General features: G+C 42.5%; 1 protein-coding gene across 4 annotated transcripts in view; it reads left to right on the forward strand.

Annotated features, from left to right (window-relative positions):
• Positions 1–479: 479 nt before the first annotated feature.
• The window catches only part of otud4 (OTU deubiquitinase 4), a 70448-nt gene continuing 51373 nt past the window's right edge, over positions 480–19554 (forward strand). For 2 of the 4 annotated variants that reach the window (XR_004411420.1, XM_033018064.1), the window contains exons 1-4: positions 531–969; positions 9308–9391; positions 10074–10124; positions 12846–12892. Coding sequence is in view for 2 of the 4 variants with exons in the window: in XM_033018064.1 (XP_032873955.1) it covers positions 754–969; positions 9308–9391; positions 10074–10124; positions 12846–12892 (398 nt within the window). In the remaining 2 variants the exon portion in view is untranslated. Of the gene's footprint in view, positions 970–9307; positions 9392–10073; positions 10125–12845; positions 12893–18937; positions 19034–19554 lie in introns of those variants that run through there. The other 2 variants (XM_033018071.1, XM_033018080.1) reach the window with 2 other exon arrangements.

Below are 19554 nucleotides of genomic sequence, written 5' to 3' on the forward strand. Positions count from 1 at the left end.
ACGATACTGTCTCCACAACTGGGATTCGTAGCGTGTAGTGCTAACCCTTATGTTTGACAAGGCCACACACAATAAGCACATTTTTAGAGTCATTTATCCTGCAAATGAATTTATACATGTGGTGTCTTAGGATAGCTTCTAAAGTACTGACTCAAACATATTACTGGCACTACACCATCTAGGTTGCCTTAGCAGTGTTCTCATGGCATCGTTATATGCCACCTTTAGTCTCCGCATACTAGTCTTTAAATGCTGCTGCACCCGCTGAGTTTCCCCAGCAATTTTTTGTACCTTCGATATTCCAGCATCTGCAGTTCCCTTTTGAACACCTAGTCTTTAAATAGTTCGATGATAGATAAAATGATGTATTTTCATTTTTGTTCTTTCGCTCTGGAGAGAGATGCAGCCTGCTCTGCTAAGAACTTGCTGGGTTTATTTTAATCGGGAAGGGCAGCCCGTCTGGAAGGGGAAAACAATCTCCTTCCTCATCATAATCGAGGTCTAGTCCTCCCCTTCATCCGCGGAGCTCCTGTGCAATGCCCGCTGGCTCCTGTAGTCCATCAGCAGCCGAGGACTGTGCACCAGAGTTGTCTGATAGACTACATTGTCCTGAATCCACCGCGCCGCACAGATGAGGGCAGTGACGCAGGGTGTTCTGCCAGGACAATCGATCTTGTGCGCTGGAAGTTTGCCCTGGAGCGCGCGGCGGGGGGAGGACACGTTCCAGCTTCGTTAGAGGAAGCGCCCGGTCAAATGCAACCATTAGTTTGCCTTCAAAACGCCAGGCTGCCACTTGAAATGGATAGAGACGGCGCTGCTGGTCAAGGCGAAGACTGCGAGGCCGTGGAGCGCAGTAACCCATCCAGTCCCGGCGAAGTCCTACTGGATGCATTCTTGAAGAACCAGGGTCTTTATCGAAAGAGAATTGCCAAGGATGGCTCTTGCCTTTTTAGAGCTGTTGCTGAACAGGTATGGAGCTTGATAAGAAAAACAACAACATTCATTGTCAATCGCTAGACATTACTTACATTTCCACTAGGCTGTGAATAGATCCGGAAGAAAATATTACTTGTGTTTAAGAAGGAACTGTGCAGATGCTGGAAAATCGAAGGTACACAAAAAAAGCTGGAGAAACTCAGCGGATGCAGCAGCATCTATGGAGCGAAGGAAATAGGCAACGTTTCGGCCCGAAACGTTGCCCTTTTCCTTCGCTCCATAGATGCTGCTGCACCCGCTGAGTTTCTCCAGAAAACATTACTTGTTTTTTTCTGCAAACATTGCACGTTTTATATATATATATCTTAATGCCTTTTCTTAAAAAACTTTTTTTTTCTCATTGTGGAAGTATATTAGCTAACTTTGAAATGCTGGCGTTCAAATAAAGAAGGGGGTCACGATAAATATATTGCATTGATTTAGCAACTTCACGACCTGAACACACATCGTGGTGCTTTGTCATGTTTACAGAGCGTAGTCACTGTTATATATTTTTCCTGCACATTTTTTTGTGCTACATCTTGCAGCAAGTACTAGGATTAGGGATATCTGGGATTTCAGTTAATTGTGGAATCAATAATATACTTAGTTAGCTTCAGAGACGCAATGGCTTGCAAAATAGGAGCAGATAAGCAATGCTTGGAGAACAGCGTGAATTCTTGTACAGAAAGTGATTTAAAAAATGGCTCAGAACTAGTGGGTGTGTACAGTTCTATGTTTTTCGTGGTAGGCGATATGTCGGAATCCACGAGGTAGGGATCGTGGATCCCGTGGCCTCATCCACAAACAGAGGAAGGAAATTGAAGCTTTCTAAAATTGGTGACAGATCTTAGAAACATAGAAATAGGTGCATGAGTAGGCCATTCGGTCCTTCGAGTCAGCACCCGTCATTTAATATGATCATGTCTGATTATGCAAAATCAGTATCCCGTTTTGGCTTTCCCCCCCATATCCCTTGATTCCATTAGCCCTTAGAGCTAAATCGAACTCTCTCTTGAAAACATCCAGTGAATTGGCCTCCACTGCCTGTGACAGAGAATTCCACAGATTTACATCTCTCTGGGTGAAAACGTTTTTCCTCATCTCATTCCTAAATGGCCTACCCCTTATTCTTAAACTGTGACCCCTGGTTCTGGACTCCCCCAACATCGGGAACATTTTTCCTGCATCTAACCTGTCCAATCCACTAAGAATGTTTCTATAAGATATCCTCTCATCCTTCTAAATTGGTGAATACAGTGAATACAAGCCCAGTCGACCCATTCTTTCATCATATGTCAGTGCCGCCATCCCGGGAATTAACCTGGCGAACCTACGCTGCACTCCCTCAATAGCAATAACGTTCTTCCACAAATTAGGGGACCAAAATTGCACACAATACTCCAGGTGCGGTCTCACCAGGGCCCTGTACAACTGCAGTAGGACCTCCTTGCTCTTAAACCTAAATCCTCTCGCAATGAAGGCCAACACGCCACAGTGCGGGCAGCAGACGCAGCTCGCACTGTGCTCACCCCGCACCTTCAGCTTTCAGCCTCACACGGCAGATCCCAGTCCCACTCTGGCTTCACAGAGGCTTCTGGTTCAACCCAGCAGCTTCCGGCTGGTCATGCTGGTCACCGCAGAAGCAGTCCGCAGGCTGCACACTCCCCACGGGCTGCTCAACACACTGTGCCCCTTCAGCTTTTTATTCTCCTCGCCGCGTTATTGACAGCGGGTTCCGGAAGGGGCGGTTTTTACGATCTTTAAACCTTCTTAACTTTACTATTTCACACAAAACGTATTTGACTTGCAGCAGAGAAGAATGGTGAGTAAGGTGGCAAAAAATCGTAGCGCTATGGGGGATCGTTTTTGCGCAAATTTAATTACAACGCAGGCTGGAAGTGGTCAAGATGAGAGTTTTAGTAATAGTATAGAAGATAGATAGACTAGCCAGTCTACCTTAGCCAATTGCCGTCTCATACTTTTAAAGTCTCCTTTATTCAGGACCCCAGTCTCTGAATTAACCATGTCACTCTCCATCCTAATTCAGAATTTCACCATATTATGGTCACTGTTCCCCAAGGGGCCTTACACAACAAGATCGTTAAGTAATCCTTCCTCATTACACAATATCCACTCTAGGATAGCCTGCCCTCTAGTCGGTTCCTCTACATATTTGTTTAAAAACCCATCCTGTATACATTCCAGGAAATCCTCCTCAGCACTGTTACCAGTTTGGTTGGCCCAACCTATATGTAGATTAAAGTCACCCATGATAACCGCTGTACCTTTGCTACACGCGTCCCTAATTTCCTGCTTGATGCTATCCCCAACCTCCCTACTGCTGCTCGGTGGTCTGTATACAACTCCAACAAGCGTTTTCTGCCCTTTGCTATTTCACAATTCTACCCGTACCGATTCTACAGCATCCAAGCTAATGTCTCTCCATGTTATTGCATTAATCTCCTCTTTAACCAGCAATGCCACTACAGCTCCTCTTCCTTTCTGTTTATCCTTCCTGAATATTGAATACCCCTGCATGTTTAGCTCCCAGCCTTGGTCAGCCTGGAGCCATGTCTCTGTAATTCCAACTATATCATATTCCTTAACTACCAATTGTGCATTCAATTCATCCACCTTATTACGAATTGTCCTCACATTAAGGCACAAAGCTTTCAGGTATGTTTTTCTTATCTCCCTTCTACTTTTTGCTTCTGTCCTTTTATGGCCCTCTGTCTCCTTGCATTGGGTCCCATCCCCCTGCCCTGTTAGTGTAAACATGACCTTTCCCACACTTTCCCGTTAGCTGCACGCATACGGTTCCACGCTGTTGACTCCACTCCCCCCCCCCCCCCCCCCCCCCCACTGTTTAGTTTAAACCCACCCGTGTAGCACTAGTAAACCTGCGTGCCAGAATGTCCCTCCCCTTCCAATTAAGGTGCAACCCGTCCCTATTGTACAGGTCACCCCTGCCCCAGAAGAGATTCCAGTGATCTATAAATCTAAATCCCTGCCCCTTGCACCAACCCCTCAGCCACACATTCAGATCCCCTATCTCCCTGTTCCTGCCCTCACTAGCATGAGGCACTGGAAGCAACCCAGAGATAACCACCCTAGTAGTCTTGCTTTTCAGCCTCCTGCTTAGTTCTCTATAGACACATTGCAGAACCTCCTTCCTCTTCTTCCCCCCCCCATCATTTGAGTCTACATGCACAACTACTTCCGGCTGCTCCCCTTCCCTCTCGAGGATGTACTGAAGTCGGGCTGAGACGTCTTGAACCCTGCCAACACACCATCCTCGAGTCTCATCTGTCACCACAGAATCACCTGTCTGCACCTCAGACAATAGAGTCACCCACCACTATGGCTCTGCCTGACGTCCGTCTCGCCGGTCGAGTCTCAGCACTATGATTCGAGTCACAGGCTGTCCGCCGCTCGGACTGGAAGCGTCGTCTGCCCTGACAGCTCCCAAGAGGGTGCACCTGTTCACAAGAGGTACTTCCACTGAAGTCTCCTGCACTCACTTCATCCCCTTTCTTTCCGTCTTTACCCATCGCACCTCCTGTACTCTTGGAGTGACGACCTGACTGTAGGTCCTGTCCAAGAAGCTTTCGTCGTCCTAGATGGACTGCAGGTCATCCAGCTGCTGCTCCAGTTCCCTAACTCAGTCCCCGAGAAGCTGCATCTGGACACAGTTCCCACAGGTGTAGTGGTCAGTGTCGCCAGCAGTGCCCCTGTCTTCCCACATCCTAGGAGAAAGCTGTTAAATGAGGATTACAAAACCATGTCTCAGGCTGTCATCAAATGAGGCAAGTCTGCTAAGTATCTGGTAATGAACTTGGATCAAAGTCGCCTATCCATATCTTGCAGGAATGCTGCCTGACTCACGGAGTTACTCCAGAATTTTGTGTTTTGCTCAATGTTCCAATTCCTTGGTTTCTCTCTATCAGCGGGGGTATGATTGCCTGCATGCAGGATGGATGCTTGCCTGGTTAAGCTGGAGCAGAAAAAGGTCTTTGAAAAAATATTGAATATTTATGTCTTAAAAGAGCTGTCCAAAATGAGGTCTGTGGGAGGAATCTTAATTGTGTATTGTATTGTATTTTAATGACCACACAGTCAGGCTGGTGGAATTTGTTATCAGTACAGCTTCCAACAGGTTCCAACATTTCATCAAACATTAAACATATAACATAGATATACATACAGACAGACACATTACATAATACATAAGGGTCATGCTTATTCTTATTCCTCACCGTACAGAGTTTAAAATGTTAATTGCAGTGGGAATGAAACTGTTTTTGAAGCGGTTTGTTTTGGAGGCAATTGTCCTGTTCTAATGATATAAGTCCATATATCATTAGAACAGTGTAAACTGGTGAGTGGCAAATGGAAAGCTTCCTGATTCAATTTAGAGTTGGAACCAGCAGCCATTTTGCCTCTGTTGTTCGCCTTTTGCTAAATTCATTGGGAAGGTTATGGCCATGAGAGGGGTGACGAACTAATGCAGCAGGTTCAGTTGGACCAACACTTCGATGTACATGGATAAGTGTGACACTCTCAGTTCTGCAGGTTTCGATGTAGATGACCATTTGCTACTGTCTTGTAGCAAAACTGAGTCAATTCCCTTGGCAGCTGATCCGACTGATTCTGTGTTCTCTTTTTATAATCTGATTTGACCAGCGGAATGTGTTGGGAATATAGTTTTGTCGTGCCTGGGGTGCGTTTCTAGTTGAAATAGAAACTTGAGAGTGTGAGAAAGTGTTTCATTTCAGTTGTGATAATATTGGGCATTTTGTGTACTTGACAAAATGGAGGATTTCTGCTTTTGTAAAGCCTGCTTGACATATTTAGCAAAAGCTGCAAAGACCATGAGCATCATGGCTCCAGAGTGTCTGAGGAAAACAATAAGGTCATCTTTGTCAAAGTTCTACACGAGCATCTGTTTTCCACAAGGGATGCTCACAGTGGGAGCGCCTTGGACCAAAGGGCACAGCCCAGTGTAAAAGGACATACCTTTAGGAAGGAGATGAGGAATTTCTTTAGTGAACTGGAATTCATTGCCACAGATGGCTGTGGAGGCCAAGACTTTGGGTATTTTTAAAGCAGATTGACAGATTCTCGATTAGTAAGGGGGTCAAAGGTTACCTGGAGAAGGCAGGAGCATGGGGTTGAGAGGGGAAGATAGGTCAGCCATGATTGAATTTCAGAGTAGACTTGATGGGCTGAATGGCCTAATTCTGCTCCCAATGACATGAATTTAGGACCTTGTGTTCCACTCACTGGCTGTTCCCAGACACACTTGGTGATACAAAAGTAAACCAAGCGCATGATAATCTTCACGTGCAAGAAGTTGCCAAAATGTAATGTCACAGACAGGCATATTAAAGTTGAAGGAATTAATTGTGAAGCTTGGTGAGCTTGTTGCAAAGGCTCAGTGGGGAAAGCCCATGGGCCAGAGTCGTACCACCATTGCACACCGAGGGTTTGGTATCATGTCGCAAACCGATGGCTGATGGAATGTCGAGAATCGAGAAACTGAAGCCATATTGACATCATATAAATATTGTAGGCAAATTTAAGTATATGTTAAGACAAGTGAATTTTGTGCATGAAAGCATATTTTCTTTTTTGGGGGGGAAAACTGCTGTTTAACCAACCAGAGCAATATATTTAATTTGGATCAAAGTTGGGGTGAGATCTTAAGAAAGATATGGAAGCAAAATTATATTTTTTAGATTGGAATCTAAAAAATTGAAATTGAATATTTTGTTATTTCATTATTTTATTTGAGGAAGGCTGCAATGTAGTTGTTGGGACCACCAGTTCGCCAGATAGAATTTCAAGTCTGTACCCAGTGGGCAAAGTGGCCTTGGAGGAACATCATGTCTGAAAAATATTATTAAAGTGGAATATTGTTAGCAATATTTTGAGTAGAAAATGATTAGCTGATGTCCTTACAAATGACCAATCTGGATACTTTGTATTAAAAGGGGTCAAATGTAAATTCCTGCACACACCTTTGATCAAAAGCTATGTTTTCTTGAATAGATAATCAAAACACGCCCACAGCTGTGATGTAATGTAGTTGCAGTTTCAAGTCTCGGCTCTGATCTCTGCTGCCCCATATGTGCATTTGTTATTCCCAGAAAACGAAACTGAAACTAAATTTCTAACCTGCTAATAAAGAATTGACATAGCAAAGCTAATATTGAAAAAAATGAATTACGTTCTTAAACAAAATTGATCTGTCTTCATAACTAACTTCATTGCTAAGTTCAGCAGTTAACCTTCTACTTGCCTTTGTATACATGTGCAGCTGAATTATTTTTGTAATATTGAGACCAACAGACAAACAGGGAATACTGATGATCTATGCTAGACATAACTATAATGTGCCAGTGTATGGGGTGACTGCTGATCGGCGTGGACTCTGTGGGCCGAAGGGCCTGTTTCCGCGCTGTGTCTCCAAACTAAACGTACTCTCATTGTCCAGACAGATTGACCAGAAAGCTTTTCTGCCAGATTTACTGCGTATTGAGTAATTCCTTGACTTCTACTCACAATTACCGAGTCATATCTTGCATTATTTAGTTTCAGTTTAGAGATACAGCATTGAAACAGGTCCTTTGGCAACTGTCCATAGACATAGAAACTTAGAATAATACTAGACTAAGTGGGTCCCGTTGGGACCCATGTTCACACGGGAGGGCTGGTCCTCTGACGCAATATTCCACCTCTCCAACAATTCCAATATTGGTGGTCAGTGGGGGGGGGGGGGGTTCTGGAGGGCTGGGTGTTGTTGGCTGCAGGGACTACTGGTCTCCAGAGGGCTAGTATGGACATTGTGGGCCAAATGGATTCTTGGGGTGGCAGCTCAGCCCCTCAAGCCTGATGTGCTGGCAGCTCACTCACGGCTGGTGGGCTGGCAGTTGACTCGCGGCTATTCCTTGAAATTCCATTTCAAGCAGGGTGCTAGGCCACCAAATTCAAATCCATTTTCCTACCATTTCAAGCAGGGTGCAAGGCCACCAAATTCAAGTGCAGTTTCTTACCTCTTCGAGCAGGGTGCAAGGCCACAAAATTCAAGTGCAGAGAGGGGCTCTGAGCGAGGTGGCCAAAAATGATGGCCGTAAGTGGCGGCGTTCTCTCGGAAATCACATCGCAGTGAGTCAAAAGCGGTCAAGATCTTACTTTTAGTAATATAGATGTTGGAGCCACAACAGGCACGGATGGATCTCGTAAACAGACATTAACCCTGCCTACCCTGGACCTGAATTTGTGTGTACTTGCATCTTTTACTCTCCTTGCTCAAATTCACTGATACTTCAATTGTTTGGCTGAGAAGTTAAACTGAATTTTTTTGGCTACATTCTCAGATGGACTTAAAATCCCAATTACATTATTTCAAAGAGGAGCAGGGAATGTATGTAAAGACAGGCACAAAGTGCTGGAATAACTCAGTGGGACGGGCAGCATCTCTGGTGAAACAGGATTGGTTGGGGGGGGGGGGGGGGGGGGGGGGTGGATGTGAAGAGTTGGAGGTAAGAAAAGACCAGGACCCCAATCAGGGCGAAATGACCTCGGGCAGGATGGTGCCCTGGCAGGCCCATTGTTGACTAGGGAAGGAATGAACTTGAGGAATACAATGTGGAGAGCTGAGGAACTGGTTAAAGGACTGGGGGGAGAAAAGGGGAGTGTAGGTCGAAGTGAATTACATTTAGAGAATTCAATGTTCATACCGCTGGGTAGTAAACTGCCCAATATGTGATTGGCCTCACTTACCTCGTGCGTCTGGCCAATCTGTATTCTCTGATCCACAACCACAAAAGCAGATTATCTGTTCATTACCATATTGTTGTTTGTGAAATAATAATGTATGTAAATCATAATTATAACATTTACAATACTTTAAAAGTTTGTTCATTAGTTGAGGACTTTGAATTATCCTCAGTATTAAAAATCGCAATAGAAATCACCAAGGTAGACACAAAATGCTGGTGTAACTCAGCGGGACAGGCAGCATCTCTGGAGAGAAGGAATGGGTGACATTTCGGGTTGAGACCCTTCTTCAGACCCGAAACGTCACCCATTCCTTCTCTCCAGAGATGCTGCCTGTCCCGCTGAGTTACTCCAGCATTTTATGTCTACCTTCGATTTAAACCAGCATCTGCAGTTCTTTCTTACATGTAGAAATCACAGAACCTTTGTGAAAAGTTGGGCTAACATCAGAGCAGCGTTTGTGAACAATGTGGCAGGAGATGAATTAATTATAAATAATTACAGCAATGCTGGTGAGTAAATTATCTCAGCTTCTCTTTCTTTACAGGTCTTCCATACGCAATCTGAACATCTTGAAGTGCGAGGAGCTTGTGTTTCTTACCTGAGGAGGAACCAAGAACAATTTGAAGCGGTATGTTTTCTTTATGTGGATTAAAACAAAAATCATTTAGTTTAATGTAGATTTCGGGTATATTTCATTTTATCCTTAAAGGGCCTGTCCCACTTTCACGACCTAATTCACGACCTCTGCCGAGTTTGCCCTTGACTCTTACTTGCAGCATGGTCGTCACGAGGTCGTAGGTAGGTCATAGCAGGCCATGATGCTAGTCGTAGGTACTCGTGGCATCAAGTAGGTCAGGGCGTTTTTTCAACGATTAAAAATTTCCACGAGTAAAAAAGGTTGTGAATTAGATCGTGAAAGTGGGACAGGCCCTTTAATAGGCAAACGGACGATTTACTTTAAAGGGACCATCTCTCCTTTGCACAGATGCCTGGTCCTTTATCAATACTCATTGTGAAACACCACAATCGATTCGATGCAGAAATGTGAATCGGGGGGAAAAATGATTCGCACCTGCATGGTAGAAATCTGGAGTTCTCTTTTTACAGAAAATTCAGGAAATTAAAAATTTGACAAGTGAGATAGATTTTTTTTTTTTTTAAATAATTGAGTAGGTTGATATGACGCTGATGCAGGTCAGTCAATATCTAATTCAGTAATAGAAACATTTAAAGGACTTAATAATCTACTCGTGTTCCTATGTTTCTATATACTGCATCATTTGTAAGATGTTTTTCTGTGATTATTTCAGTTCATTGAAGGATCATTTGATGAATATTTGAAGCAACTTGAGAAGCCACAGGTATGAAATTGAAAATGTATTCAAAAAATGTATAAGGAATATCTTTAAAAAATCTAGCAACATTTGAATTTATTGAACCTAGCTTGGTCATCTTGAACAATGCTCGTTTACACTTGGCTTAGTTTAGTTTAAAGATGCAGCATTGAAACAGGCCCTTTCGCCCACCGAGTCTGCACCGACCAGCGATCCCCATACATTGACATTATCCTCCACACACTAAGGTCAATTTACACTTATACCAAGCCAATTAACCTACAAACCCGTACGTCTATGGAAAGTGGGAGGAAACCGAAGATCTCGGAGAGAACCCACGCGGTCACGGAGAGAACATGCAAACTCCGTACAGACTGCACCCGTAGTCGGGATCGAACCCAGTTTCTGGCGCTGCAAGCGCTGTAAGGCTGCAGACGCTTCTTTAGACCAATGATCTTTATGATCATATTTATTCTGTCCCAGGCTTCGTCTCTTTTGTGCCAGTTTCAAGTCCTCGTAATTCTTTTATCTTTCAAACATTTATTGACTTTCTCTTTAAATTGTCTTGGCTCCAAACCCCAGTGGAGTAGTGAATTCCAGAGATTCGCCGCACCCCCTTGAGTTTTTTATGTATCTTAGTTTTAAATGCCAGCTACCTAATCTTTTAATTGTGTTACCTTATTCAACATTCTTCCACTGGTGGAAATATCTCAACATTTATACCATCATGTATGTTTCAATAAGATTACCACTCCTTCTAAACTCCAAAGAATATAGATCTAATTTATTTGGCTGCTCATGATAGCTCAACTCTCTCATCCCTGCAGTTGGCTGAATCCATTTTGGACTATCGCCAATGTCAGTATACCTGTTCCTAAATAAGCAATCCAGAACTCTTGTCCCCTTATTTAAGTACTCCAGGTATGGCCTGACAAGTACACTATGAAATTATAACAATACTGCAATGTCTCTAAAATCTAACTCTCCTGTAATAAAACAAATGTGCCATCTTCCTTCTTAACCATTCGCTGCACCTCCTGTTAATCTTTTGTGATTCGATGCACAAGAATATCTAGGCACATCTACAGGCATGGAAATCACTATCAAATCATGGGGACACACACACAATTTCTTGGCGGCTGCCCTCGCGCATGCGCACACACGTGAGGCTTCGGCCTTGGGCCCTGTGGACGGTAACATCGGGAGCGGACCTGGTTGGTGGCCGACTCCGAACTTCAGCTTCGTCCGCCCCGAATCGTGGGGCTTGAATCGGCCCGTTCGCGGGGCCTTTCTTCGGCCAGTGGGGGCTTCTACATCGGGAACCTCGATCGCCTCGATGCAGCAGTTTGATTTTAAGCAGCGCTGGGCGCTGAAAGGCCCCGTGAACGGGCCGATTCAGCCCTTAGAAAGTGTCCGGATTACAAAAGATGGGGGGACATGTCCCCCACCTCTCAAAGCATTGGGGGGACATGTCTCCCCCCCCCCCCCCCAGGATTTCCGCCCATGCACATCTGCTTTATGTGGAGGGGACGGTAAGGGGTTGTTAAGCTAGAATTTTATCCCATCTCTTGCTTTTCTTACCTGCCTAGTTAGATTGCAAATACCATAATTTTCACGATTGGGGGAAAAACTCTGTGTTGTTGACATCTAATCGGTAAAGATAGACACCTTTAACAACCCCAAAATAATTTAACTCCATTGTCCAAATGTTACTTTAGTAAATAACACCTGGAATGTACAATTTTCATCGCAAGAAACTGCACGTTTGTGAGAATTTGTATGTCGCAGTTAAATATTGTAGTCCAACACATTAAAGTTGGTCTTGTGTTTTTTGTGGAAAAAGGCAATTTGTCTCAGCAGACTAACATGTGTCTCGAGAGGGTGAAGTCATGATGTATTTTTCCAGACGATGCAGTGTCTCAGCACCTTGAGTTCCTGTGATAGTGATGCTCAATTACTTTGCTACAGAGAACAGCCAATCAGTGCATTTTTTTAAATTCCATCCTTGGATCTCCTTGTCACTGTCAATATAAGGCAGGTTCATTGTGGACTGTGCGGATGTGAGGTCCACATAATAGAAGTGATTATTTATACAGGGCTTTGACATTAAATCTCAAAAGTACCACTCCATTAATGTACTTTGAAAAGTTATTTGAAGACACAAATGAAGAAGTTTGATAGGATGGAGGAAAGTTGCAGAAGAGACACTCGGGCAAAGACTCCCAGTCTTTTAGAAGTTTGAGAGAAATAGACTATCTTGCATGAATCCCAAAATGTGTGCACAAATATATTTTTGAAGATGATTCAAATATAAATGTGTATAAAAAAGAGTAGGCAAGTGAGTGACATATTTTCAACCATTCTAGGTAGAATGATTGAAGATTAGTGAGCTGGATTGTACTTCTAATCTTTTGTAACCTAGTGATTTACAACCAACCTTCAGACCTTTCTGCCTCGGAAGGTGGATCCTGACCCCTTGGCTGGCCGAACCTGATGGCTTTTTGACTGGTCACTGCTGTGACAGACCCTCAAACTCCTTTGAAACTCTGCACTCCCCTGGCAGAGCGTTTGCTCTTCAGTGACCCAGCTATGTGGGGTTATTTTGGGAATAAGAAAAATAGTTCTACTTTGGGGTGCCCTCGATTAAATTGGAATTATATTTTCTATTGTTTTTAATAATTAATTATTTAAACATACTAATTTTTGAATAACCACATTCTAAATGTTTTTTTTTCTCTTTGAATGCAGGAATGGGTTGGACAAGTAGAAATCAGTGCGCTATCACTCATGTACAAGTAAGGCTACCATGGATATTAGTGTTACTAGATGTATCTTGTTCTTCAGGTACAAGGGGCATTCAGACCCCAGTTGCCTTCTTTGTATTTCAAGATGATTTGGATACCCATCAATAGTAATAACTTGCATTTTCTTGTGCTAAATACCAGAAGTCCTGGTTGAATTTATGAATCCCCAATTTATGAGCATCATCATGCTATGTTATTCAGAATATTTAGAAAACAGAGTTTACAGTAGTTTGGTCAAAATGAATGATGTCATCATTAGCAGTTGAACATAATTCCTGGCAGTTTTGTCAAATGATCTGTCATTACTTTTTTTCCCCACTCCAACCTTTTCATTGTTTCGCAGGATGTATGCATCACCGACACCTGGCTATAGTTGCCCATGTCCCCATTCCACCCCATACACTCGTATAATTTGGAAAGGTGGTGTTGAATCAAATTCCTCAACTATTCTAGTCCCTTTGTCAATTAGCCAGACTGTTCTGCTTTTCATGGATGTGATATTCCTAGCAATTTTTTGTATTGCTGGAGTAAATTAATATTTTAAACTATATTGGATTAACTTGACTGGAAGAATGGATAATTTTCAATCATTGCTGTGATATTGTTTGGCTGCATAGCCATTGCCTTTTCCACTGCTCTTAACCGATTCATTATGTCACCTGGAGTCATTGAATTGGCAGAAGACAGTCTTCCATTATGGTGCAGACCTCAGGGAAACTAAAATGGATTTTCCACTCAATGCATTTGGTTGAAACTCGAGCATCTGTGAGGCTTACTAGGTGAACGATATTTGCAAATGTTTTTGGCCTTGCCTTGAAAATCCAGCACTAGGCTCCATCAACAATGAGATGGGGAAGTTCTTGAAACTGGCTTATTTCGATAGCTGTGAATTGCCTCTCACAATTCATGACTAACAGAGCTTTGATTCAATCTGTAAATTGGAGAATTGCTTGGATTTTTCCATTTGCCTGTGGTAGAATGCAGTTCTGTGGTAATGGCCTTCGTTCGAACTAACAAATGTGTTCTGATTATAACCAACCCATTGATGGCGCAACACAAAATGTGAGGATGTCACTTCAGTTTGGGGGGAGGGGGCGAGCTCTTGAAGTTACCTCTCCCGGTATTTCATGGACAATCTGCAACTGTACATTCGATGAAATTAAATAGGTTATCCTTTATGTTGACTTACTTGATACTTGCTGCAGATGTGCTTTGCAGGCTTTGTTCTTCTGAATGAGGCCAGTTCATTCACTATGACCAACACTTAGTGTTGCGGCTCACATCATATTCTACTTTTTATTTTCTCAGTCATGCTTCCAAGTGTTGTTATCATTGAGGAACATGTTCGGACAGACGGTAGTTGGTAATTGGTTTGATATTTCCTTACCCATTTTGTGATGATGCCTTATAGTTTCATGGTATCTGGTTAATGTGATGCCTGCCAGAGCTTCTTCCTGCTGTCTGTATATCTTTGGTTTACCTGTTCTGCCAGTGAGACAGGTCGTGCACAGGGATGGAACAGCCTGCAGCGTTGGTTGTAAGATGAATATGGCTTCTTCCAGCATGTGGGACAGCTCTCCAACTTAAACCAATCCCCAGGGGTTTGTGAGAATAACAATGCAAAAATTGTTAGGAACTACTTTGTTATGCACTGATTTGATCAATACTCGATGGACTGTTTGCCTGATGTTATTGTGCTCCAGCATAACAGTTTTGATTAGACTGAAATGTTTTAAAAGGCCATTTTAGAGATGTGCACAGGTAGACTGGATAAAGGGAGCAATTTCCTTCCCTGAATTAAGATGGGTTTGTATGGTAATCTAGCAATAAGATGTTCAACATGACTTAGACAACATTCTTCTTAAAAAAATATTTAATTAGCTGAATTTAAATTGCACGCACGCAAGCATGCCCACTCTCACGACTGTATGGCCAAATCCGGCTCTAACTTCATTTACAAGTTTGCAGGTGACACCATTGTCATGGGCTGGATCTCAAACAATGAGGAGGCGGGGTACCGGAAGGAGATAGAGAGCATAAAGCGTGGTGTCAAGACAATAACCTCTCCCTCAATGGCAGGACAGTGAAGGAGCTTTATTAGAGGCTTGCAGAACGCAAACGGGCCCTTCGGCCCAACTTGCCCATGTTGTACAAGATGCCCCTCCAACACCAGCTGCCTGCATTGGGCCCATATGCCCACCTTTCCTATCCATGTACCTGTCCAAATATCTTTTGAATAATGAGATGGTACCTGCCTCAGCTCCCTCTTCTGGAAGCTCGTGCCATAAACCCACCACCTGTGTGAAAAAGTTGCCCCTCAGTTCCTATTAAATGTTTCCCCTCTCAAACCTTAAACCTATGTCCTCTGGTGCTTGATTTATCCTACTCTGGATAAAAGACTGTGCATTCACCCTATCTATTGCCCTCATGATCTTATATCCCTCTGTAAGATCACCTCTCATCCGCCTGGCCAACCGCTCCCTATAACTCAGCCCCTTAAGTGCTGACAACATCCTTGTCAATCTTCTGTGCACTCTTTCCAGCTTAACACCATTTTTCCTATAGCAGGGTGACCAAAATGAAGACAATACTGAACATAATGCGGCCATGCCAACATCTTGTAAAACTATAACGTAACATCCCAACTTCTATACTCAGTATTCTGACTGATGAAGGCCAATGTATCGAAAGCCTTCTTGACCATCTTATCTACCTGCAATGCCACGTACAAGAAACTATGTACCTGCACTCCTAGATCCCTCTGCTCTACAACACTACCCAGGGGCTTGCCATTCACTGTGAAATGACTTCAGGAAGCAAGGTGGAGTACGTGCCACAATCAACATCAATGGTACGGAATTGGAGAAGGTCAAAAGCTTTAGGTTCCTAGGCGTGAATATCACCAACAACTTGTCGTGGAGCAACCACTTCGAAGAAAGCATATCACGCTTCTGCTTCTTTAGATTAAGGAAATTATGCATGTCTCCAATGTCTCTTAACAACCTCTGCTGTTGCCTCGTGGTAAGCATACGTTCAGAATGCACTAAAGCTTGGTTTGGCAACAGCTCTGCCCAAGACTAAGACATTGCGGACAGTTGTGGATGTCGCACAGTTCATCACAGAGATCAGCTTTCCCCACCATCTCCTGTACACTTCACACTGCATAAGGAAAGTAGCTAACATAACCAAGGATCTTTTCTTTTCCCCAGTCTTATGAGGCCTGTCCCACTTAGGTGGCTCTTTAGGCGACTGCCAGGGACTAGTTTGAATGGAATTCACCTAAGACACCTGACGACAACCTACGACAGCACCTACAACAACCTACATCAACCTACGTCAGCAAAAATAGTTACCACTGTCACCAAAACTTTTTCCACATGTTGAAATGTTTGCTGCAGTCGCCCAAAAAATCGCCTAAGTGGGACAGGCCTTTTATGCACCCCACCCCCTCCAACTCTACCATCGCACAGAAGTTGCAAAAGCTTGAAAGCACTTGCCTTCAGATTCAAGAACAGTTTCTTCCCTAGTGTTATCAGACTGCTGTGATGCTATGTGTAGGAAGGAAGTGTGGATGCTGGTTTACGCCGAAGATAGACACAAAATGCTGGAGTAACTCAGCGGGTCCGGCAGCATTTCTGGAGAAATTGATAGGCGATGATTAGGGGCAAAGATCTCGAACCAAAACATCACCTCTTCTTTTTCTCCAGAGATGCTGCCTGACCTGCTGAGTTACTCCAGCATGTTGTGCCTATCTACTGTAATGCTATAAAGCTTTTGCACTTGTTCTGCATTTTGGTATTATTCTCTTTGTACTACTTGTACTTATGGCTTCCATACACTTTGTAGGAAGGTGAAATGGGAGCTCACGGAATACAAATTTAAAACAAAGGCATAAAACTTGGCATTGCAAGATCATGAAACATAAACTTAAAATTAGTGAGATGTTGAGGCGGATTTTAGATATGTGTTGAATTCTATCAAATGGCGATCTTTATGATGGATAGAACTTCCATTGTATTTTCGATAAGTGCTGCATTCTCTCAAATGGCTATCTTTGTGATGCATGGAACTTTCATTGTGTTAGAAGGCTGGTCTCGGTTGTGACCAAAGTACACTAGTATGCCCAAAGGATGGTGATGGAGGCTAAACGTATTGGCACATAATATTGTCTGTTTCCAAATGGTTAGTGAGGTTTTTGCTTTTTATTTTTTTTATTTAATTAGAAGCAATTGTACAGGAATAAGGCAATCGACATGCCAGTTATACAATTGTTGTACAGCTTCATTTTTAACATTGAAATCTAAATCGGAAAAAAAGAGAAAAAAGGAGAGAATAAAGAAAAATAAGTTAAATAGAAGAAAGAAAGGAAAATACCCCTAAACTACCAAAGAAGTGTTTTTTGCTTTTTTTAAAATCATCCTTCACATTGAATGAGTTAGAAATCTTGTAATGTGGCTATTACTTTACATGTGGAGGTCCGTGATTCAGAGACTTTCTTTACAGTGTAAGCATAATCCGTCAGTGTTCAAATTCAAAATCAAAGATTTTGCATCAGATTAGTGTTTCAGTGTATTGGGTATGTGACATGCAATAGCATGCTGAGGACCAGCAACATAGAAAGCTAAATGCCGCTGTTCCAATCGCAAATTGAAATCCTGGGGTTCCTGTCACATGCAACAATGCAGTCGGAGGACTTTCATTCCATTCAACATGTGTGTTTCATGTGTTTGTGTTCGATTACCTACAACCAAATGTAAATTTAATCAAGGTGTTTAAGAAGGAACTGCAGATGCTGGAAAATCGAAGGTACACAAAAAAGCTGGAGAAACTCAGCGGGTGCAGAAGCATCTATGGAGCGAAGGAAATAGGCAAAGGTTTGGGCCGAAACCCTTCTTCAGACTGATGGGGGCATGATGAAAGCCCCCATCAGTCTGAAGAAGAGTTTCGGTCCGAAACGTTGCCTATTTCCTCCGCTCCATAGATGCCGCTGCACCCGCTGAGTTTCTCCAGCTTTTTTGTGTACCGTAAATTTAATCAAATTGGTCAGAACTAACCTTTTTCGGAGATCTACTGCTCGGCTTCGTAGTTGTTAGTAAAGAGATAAGGAAGGGAAAAACAGCCTGAGCACAGCCTTGAGATGGCCCTGTGCTGATGGTCAGCAGAGAGGATATGTTGCTGCCAAGTTGAACTGATTGAGTACTGATTTCTTTCTGTGAACAAATCAGTAGATAATTATAAATGCAACAAAATACTATTGTCTCCAAAAAAACAATTAGCTAAAAAAAATAGCTTAGTAAGGGTTTAAAAATTGAGACTCCTTGTTTTTGTGCTGGGGTGGTGGCATTCAATGTTGCCGTGACTGTGACATGTACAGTGTATTTAAGATTCCATTGTCTTCGTTCCAAAATTGTCTCCTTAACTATGGCTTGATAACTGCAAAAAAAATTATACTCAAATTCTGGAAAAACGCACCCACCCCAACGCTTAAAATGTGGATTTCAAGCATGTCTGAAATGTTACACCTCGAAGATATGAGATTCGTCCTAGCAGGTAAAGCAGACCAATTCCTAAAGATTTGGTCTCCTTTTATCGACTTATTTCAAGTATATGGTGCAACATAACCCTGGAAATTAACTGTTTCAGAACTAGGTGAGGGGTGTGGAAAGATATGAAGCAGGTATATCCCTTTTCCCTTTTTAATTTATTTTCTGTTTTCTTTTTTTTCTGTTTTTTCTCGCTTTTTTTCTCTTTCTTTATATCTTTACGGGTTCTTTCTATCTATTCTTTCATGAACTATCAATATCACTACTTTACTTAACTTTCTCTTTCTTTCTCTTTTTTCCTTCTGTTACTTTTCTATTATTAAATTTAAAACAAGAAGTTGGACACGGAATGTATTACGTTATACACGGTTTATACTACTGTACATTGCTTCTAATAAAAATATTTATTAAAAAAAAAAGATTCCATTGTGGGCAGAATTGTATGCTTTTCCTTGGTCCTTTGACTGTATTTTATTGTTTTGGATACAAATTTTACTGTGCTTTCCCTTTCTTATCTCCTCACCTCTCTGTATAGTGCTACTCAAGAGGGATTAGTATAGATCTACACTTGCTGGTCAGCCTTGGCTAGGTAGGCTGCGTGCACTAGTTCTGTGATCTGCCTCAAAGTTTAGCAAAATTCAACATTTTAACTGATTACTATTCTATGAAATGCCTTGAATCTTTTCACTACGATGTGTGCACTATATAAGTGCAAATTATTACTTATTTAATTGGGGGAAGGTTGCTTATATTTTACACGATTCCCCAGTGGTTTCTCTTTCGGGAAATGGAATTGGCAAGAGTTTGTAAATTGGATCGAAAGTGAGTAATGTGTGGTCCAAGTGCCACCATGTACTCGTGTTGAAAACTTTAATTACTTCATCTGGAATAACAATTTTTACAGCACAACCATTATTTTTTTTGTTCCTAATATTACCGTGCTGAGGATTTGGGTGTAGAATAGTCATGGTGTATATATTGGGGATGCCCACCACAGTGATTTTAAGGTCACTGACCTGTAGTTTGAATTGTTTGATCAAACCTTTATTACCACGTCTGAGTTAGTCTGAATGATGACTTGGATCCAAACAACTAATTGTGAGTTTGGTC

The sequence above is a fragment of the Amblyraja radiata genome, chromosome 1 (genome assembly GCF_010909765.2).
Source record: "Amblyraja radiata isolate CabotCenter1 chromosome 1, sAmbRad1.1.pri, whole genome shotgun sequence".
NCBI lineage: Eukaryota > Metazoa > Chordata > Chondrichthyes > Rajiformes > Rajidae > Amblyraja > Amblyraja radiata.